Source organism: Bubalus kerabau, chromosome 2, assembly GCF_029407905.1.
Source record: "Bubalus kerabau isolate K-KA32 ecotype Philippines breed swamp buffalo chromosome 2, PCC_UOA_SB_1v2, whole genome shotgun sequence".
NCBI classification, from domain to species: Eukaryota; Metazoa; Chordata; class Mammalia; order Artiodactyla; family Bovidae; genus Bubalus; species Bubalus kerabau.
In genome coordinates, this window is record NC_073625.1 from 185,318,707 (window position 1) to 185,324,706 (window position 6,000).

At 40.3% G+C, this 6,000-nt stretch overlaps 1 protein-coding gene across 2 annotated transcripts in view; it reads right to left on the reverse strand.

Moving 5' to 3' along the window:
- The window catches only part of ATP2C1 (ATPase secretory pathway Ca2+ transporting 1), a 153,272-nt gene extending 148,494 nt beyond the window's left edge, over nucleotides 1-4,778 (reverse strand). Inside the window, exon 1 of one of the 2 annotated variants that reach the window (XM_055569700.1) lies at nucleotides 4,214-4,778. In XM_055569700.1, coding sequence (XP_055425675.1) covers nucleotides 4,214-4,321 — 108 coding nt within the window. In that variant the 5' untranslated portion in view covers nucleotides 4,322-4,778. The remainder of the gene's footprint in view (nucleotides 1-4,213) is intronic. The other variant, XM_055569698.1, reaches the window with a different exon arrangement.
- Nucleotides 4,779-6,000: the final 1,222 nt, after the last annotated feature.

Genomic DNA, 6,000 nt, shown 5'->3' on the forward strand with positions numbered 1-6,000 from the left:
TTGCTGATAAATTAAATATTGACTGAGGGAGCATAAAGTGCTAGAGATGACTCCTAGGTCTCTGCCTGAGTGCAGGATGGATGGTGGTACATTCTCTCAGAGAAGACAGGATTGGGAGAGAGACAGAGTATGAGCGTGTGTGCCATGACCAGAAGAACGTTCATCTTCATACAAGCCATCAATCACAGTCCTTGGGTGTTTATAGGCTATGAAGTGCTGCAGACACACTTGTTTGTGTCCCCCAAGTCTGTATGCTGAAATCCTAACCCCAGTGTGATCGCATTAGGAGAGGGGCCTTTGGTAGGTGACAGGTCATGAGAAGAGAGCCCACATGAATGGCATTAGTGACCTTATAAAAGAGAAGCTGCATAGCTCCCTCCTCGCTTTCTGCTATGTGAGGACACAGCTTAACAGTCAGCATCTGAATGCGAGAAGTGGGTCTCACCAGATACCAGATTGGCTGGCACCTGGATCTTGTACTTTCAGCCTCCAGAACTGTGAGAAATAAACTTCTGCTGTTTATAAGTGTATGATATTTTATTACAACAGCCCAAACAGACTGAGGCATGAAAACCACTGGAGACTTTTTATTTGGTGAATAAACAGCTGTCTTTTTAAATTTCTCCCTTCAGATAGAGACTGTTGCATTTACCATGATAAACTAGTTCAACTTTTAATGTCATATTTAATAGTCCCAAATATTAAGGTTCAGTTTCATATTATCACAGCAATTTAACTGTCAATGTTGCTTAATTTAACTATCAGTGTTGCTTTGTATACAATCATGCAAATTCCTCTACAGAAATGGGGTAGAGTCTCTGCCCTCTACCTTAAATTCTACAAGGATCATCTTTTCTTCCTGCCTCTAAAGCATTAAAACTTTTTCTCTACCCAAGCACAAGGACAAGGGGAAAATGGCTTTAGTTTTCCCCTGAGATGTCATTTTAAGTACCAATAGCATTTCATGAATTTTTTTGGAGGCTTTTAAAAATGGATAACTTTGGTATACCATCAAAATATAATAATACACTTACTTAACCTAAATATTCTTAATATTTCTTAAACCACGCTGTATGAAAGTTTCTATCATTTTACCTATAGAGGAAAGCCTGCATCAGCAACTCAACACCCTATGCCGTGTTCCAAATCTCAACATAGCTTTTTGGGGGCGTCTGAGGGGACTCCTTAATTTTTATACTGTCATTCAGAGCAGACATAAGAGCCAAAATGACAAACTAAGTTTCTAAGGTTCAAATTAAATCCAAGTATTTATTTAACAACCCACCACTGAGGTTGGCATTTACTAAGAAACAAAGCAAGAAATAAAACTTCAGTGATTCTGTTTAACTGGAAAACTTTCTTTAAGCCACTGAAGAGAAACTTTAGAACAGCCTTCAAAACAAAATTCGGTTCTAATCTGTAACCACAGTATAGATATTATGCATAACCCCTGACCCCCCTAAAGACCATTCTCCTCATTTTAAACAAACTAATCAGGGCAGGTCTTGAGCCCCAAAATACTTGCTATGACAGCAGTGTATGGTTTTTGCCTCATTATAAACACTTGAGAACAGCTCTTTCCACTAATTAAGACTGTAAACATCACAGAAGGGGTATACTACACCTGATCCTCATCACCTATGAAAATGCTCCACACACAATATATATGAAAAACTTGCCTAATCATCAAAAGAATTCCACAAAACAAGATGACAAAGCAGAGCGTTGTGAGCATGACGGTCAGTCTTTGCTAGGTCAACATTTGTGTTCATATTTATATATGAGGACATCATTGGTAACATGGTTGCATTTTCAGATAACAAGAATATGGAGAGATAGCAAAAAAAATATGTGTATTTATTTTGTTGGAAGATGATATTACACTAGTTCAGGGGTCTAATTCCAAAAAGCTTATTTATTTATAGCTATTGTACGTGCCCTCTGGCCCCCAAGATCACTCTCCTTCTCCTAAGCAAATTTACCATTAAATAGGCAAGACCTGTCAGGTCAGCTCTTAAATCTTATTTCTTGTTCAGAAAGAAGTCTTTCTGTTCAAGAGACAGGAAGGCACCAGGTCATCCCCCAAGTTCTTGTCTATGAGTCATCCTCTATGTTCAGATCCCTCATCTGTAGGATACATGGAAGAAGAGATTCAAGTTGATGAAGCCACCTCAGGGCAGTATAAGCTGTGTTGCTGTCACTAGATCATTAAGAGATCAAGCATGGTAAAATGGATCAGTTTAAAGCCAAACAATGCGAATTCCAGTTTGCCTTCAGCACTTGCTGGCTGGTGGCCTTGGGCAAGGCCTCTTACAGTCTGAAAGTCTGCCTTCCCTCAGCTTTGTATTGAGGATCCATCTTATGGGAATATAAGGATTAGAGATAGCTAATGCAGGTCCTGAAACTATACACATTAGCAACCTCCTTTCTAACTTTCCAATGAGCTTTCCAAGGTTAGCCATGACCGACTTTGACCTCATTTCTCTAATTCTGTGAGATCTTATGCTGCAGAGCTGTTAATTGGTTTCAGAAAGGAACTGAATATGTTATTTTTCTTACTGTCTGCATTAGTTTACATAGTGAGTTAAGAAATCAGCACAATGCTCGTCGCTATTTCAGGTCATCCCAAATGGTTGTCAACTGGGGAGGGGACCGTCCACTCAGCCCAAGACAGAGGATCCTATTATATTCTAATAGTCCTCTGAATGTATTTTGTAGCATTTAAAAAATAAACTTAAAAAAATAAAATGTACAAGCAATATAGCCACATCTCTGAAAATTTGCAAATACTGAGAAAAGGGAGTGGCAATTACCTAATCCACATTCCACAGTTCCAGCCCCATCCTTTTAGCCTCCTCTCCTTCCCCTCCCCCACTCATGAGGCCTGAAAAAGCCTGTGGGTGTGGACTTAGCCAATGTGGCCAACCCAGAAACAGCACTTGTGTCTCTGGCTTTCCACTTAAAAAGCACGCATATACTGAGACTTGGAAACCAAGAGATCTCCTTATAATGCCAACACCTTGCCTAAATAAGAGATAATCTAGACCAACCTAACCCCTTTAGTTAGCACAGTCTGAATTTCCAGCACTTGCAAAATCATTAAAGGAACTGCATAAGAGCAGTTTCCCCTCAAACAGTAATAATAATTCTTATTTTTCTGAATTATGCATCGACTTTTGGGGAAACTTGTCATTAGAGGATTTTCTGTCTGCTGACTTTTGCTTTCTCATCTTGGAAGTGTTTTATTAAGTAGGGCATCTTGTTCAAATACAGGACACTGCTCCTGTCTCCCATGAGGTTTTGCAGTTCTAGTTACTAGCATGATACACACACAATTTATGACTGTTTTGGGTCTTCAATGTGGCTACACATTTGTCCTTTACCACTACCATCCTTTTTCCTAAACTAGATTTAAGTGGATCAAACATAGCTATTTCTTCTTATAATTTGGTATGATTTAGAAAAATAGTTTTAGGAAATGCCCTTTCATAGATTATAAGGGATAGAATAATATAAATCTCAAAACAGTAAAATGAATGCATGGTTTTTAAAAAGAAATGATCAAACATTTTAGCAGTTTTGTTTTCTGTTTTTGTTTTGTTTTTTATGTTTAAACTCCCACATGCTAGAGTCTACTGCTAGAAGTACTTTTGATTAGCTAAAAAGAGTAAAATCAGCAGTGCTCTGTCCGCTAACTTCCATCAAAAAAGTGACTAATTACTCTGAAAGATCCTCACAATTAGTGATCTGTTTAAGGCTATCACACTTACAGTCTACGAAATGTTTCTTTGTTTGGCAAATCCTGGTGTATAACCTAGACATAAATATATACAAAAAGCTGAGTATATTTCTGGGGCCTGATATTATTGTCTGTCAAAATATTAACAGTTTTAAAATTTGTATTTGAGGCCCTAGAAAATTATCAAGGAATCCACACAGTTTAATTCAGAGTAGTTTAGCTATTCTGAAAAAAAGAAAGCACAAGGTTTTATTACAGAACTTGAGCTTAATCTCGGGATCCAAATGTTCCAAGTTCAAATAAATCCCCCACATGCCTGTTTGCTCCTCTGCCAAGTCTGAACAGCTGAAAGCAAATGCCGATTTGTGCCTACAAACAGGTAAATTAGCAGAAACTAAATCACCAAGTGACATAAAAGCAACACCCAGAAGCAAACCCCCATTAACCTTAAAGGTAAAATAAACAAAATGGTACCTGTTCTTCCTCTTTTTGGTTTCTCAGCATCGATAAATATTTTCTAATTGCATGGAGAGGATATTTTTTGAAATAAGAGAATCTTGACTGAGGCAACAGATTATCCATGATGAGGAGATCACAAAGATCCTTATTTGCCCCTCCCTGTCAGCAACCACATGAAATCTAGAAGCTTCACAATTCCTCAGATGCCTAGAGATTTGCTTGTAGCTTGACCACTTTCCTGAAAACAAAGCAGATGTTCTTCTCCTTGCTGCTTCCTCTTTCAGGTAGAATTCATAGTGAAAGCAGACAGCCACATCCCAAGGCTGCCTGAAAGCTTCCAGAAATGCAGTACCCAGAGAGCAGCAGGAGCCAGGAGGAATCCAGGGGCTGGTCTGCCGGATGCAAATTGCTTAGTGGTAGTGATGTGACTGTCCTATTTCTAGCAACAGCGTTCTGTTGCAAGCTATGTTAATATTAGGTAGCTGGTGACTTTCCACACCCACAGACTCTCATGAGGTTTAATCTTAATTCTTCTGACAGCTTTTCTAGCTCTTAAAGAGGACATGACATGGTTTTTTCCTGTTTCCTTCCAGAATTCTTATCAGCATGAGCACGCACACACACACCCTCAGCGGCATCTCAGTTCTAAAGTGTTGAATCATTCAGCCTTGAGAAGCATTGTTTCAGAGGATTTCTAAAAAAAAAATTAACAAATTACTTCAGTCTTCATCCTTATCAAGGAGTTCAGTGTCAGCACTTAAAATGGTTGGTTTACACTATCATGCATTATGCAACATGCCCAGTAACCAGATACTTTATGTCAGCTGAACAATAGCTGCAAACAGATTTTGTTTTGAGTTAAAAGGCTTCTCTCCATGAATCCTTATCACATACTCACAGGCTGAATCCTGGAACATTAAATTTCCCCAGACTCTATTCTGAGCTTAAGGAAGAAAAATGTTATACATTTACTTTCTAACTCTTATGAAAAGGATTCATGCTTAAAAAAGAACATGGTAAGAGGTCTTTGGTCATAAAGGACATGAAATCATAAAATTTGAAAGTTCAACATTTTCTTAATTCTCTATAGAAGTCGCAGGGTTTCTGAATAAATTTCCCTAGTAGGCTTTGCTATATTATTACCCTTTTTAATTTTGCAGTAGCTGGTTTATTTGATGAAACATTTGGCCACTTTTCTGAGGGGCAGTCATATATAGTCCAGGGTATACATCAGCCAGTGATTTGCTTTCAGGTGAAAGAGGAGAGCTGGTCTTTTCCCCTGCAGAAAGAACACTGAAGGCCAGAGTGCAGAGGTCAAGCAGAGCTTGGGGAACCCATTTTGCAGCCTGCGCCTTTCCCCTGGATAGCCTCCCTGACATCCTGGTTGGGCTACTTGCCTTCAGGGAACACACTCGATCAGCTAACGTAGGCTGTGCTGTGAGCAGCCCAGGCCATCTGTCAGGCTGGCGTCCGCCCACTTGCAAGGTGATCTTCCAGTCTCGCCAGGGCCAGGCTGGCAATTCCAAGAGGTCCCTTGCATAATACTGCTAGGGCTGGCTCCTTGGAGGAGGCCCTGCCCTCATGACCCCCCTCCAGGTGCACTGCTACATACTCACGGAGGCTCTTGCAGCCCTCTTCCTCCACAGGCTGGGGGCAGCCCACTCTAATAGGAGTCGCAGAGAAGCACCATGCTTTTGAGCCACCAGAATGCTAAGGGCATGTGTGTTGTGCCCTCCCAGCCTGCTCTGGCCCTGGGAAGAGGGGTGGCCCTCAGGGCACTGGGCACAGGCATAGGTCCATTT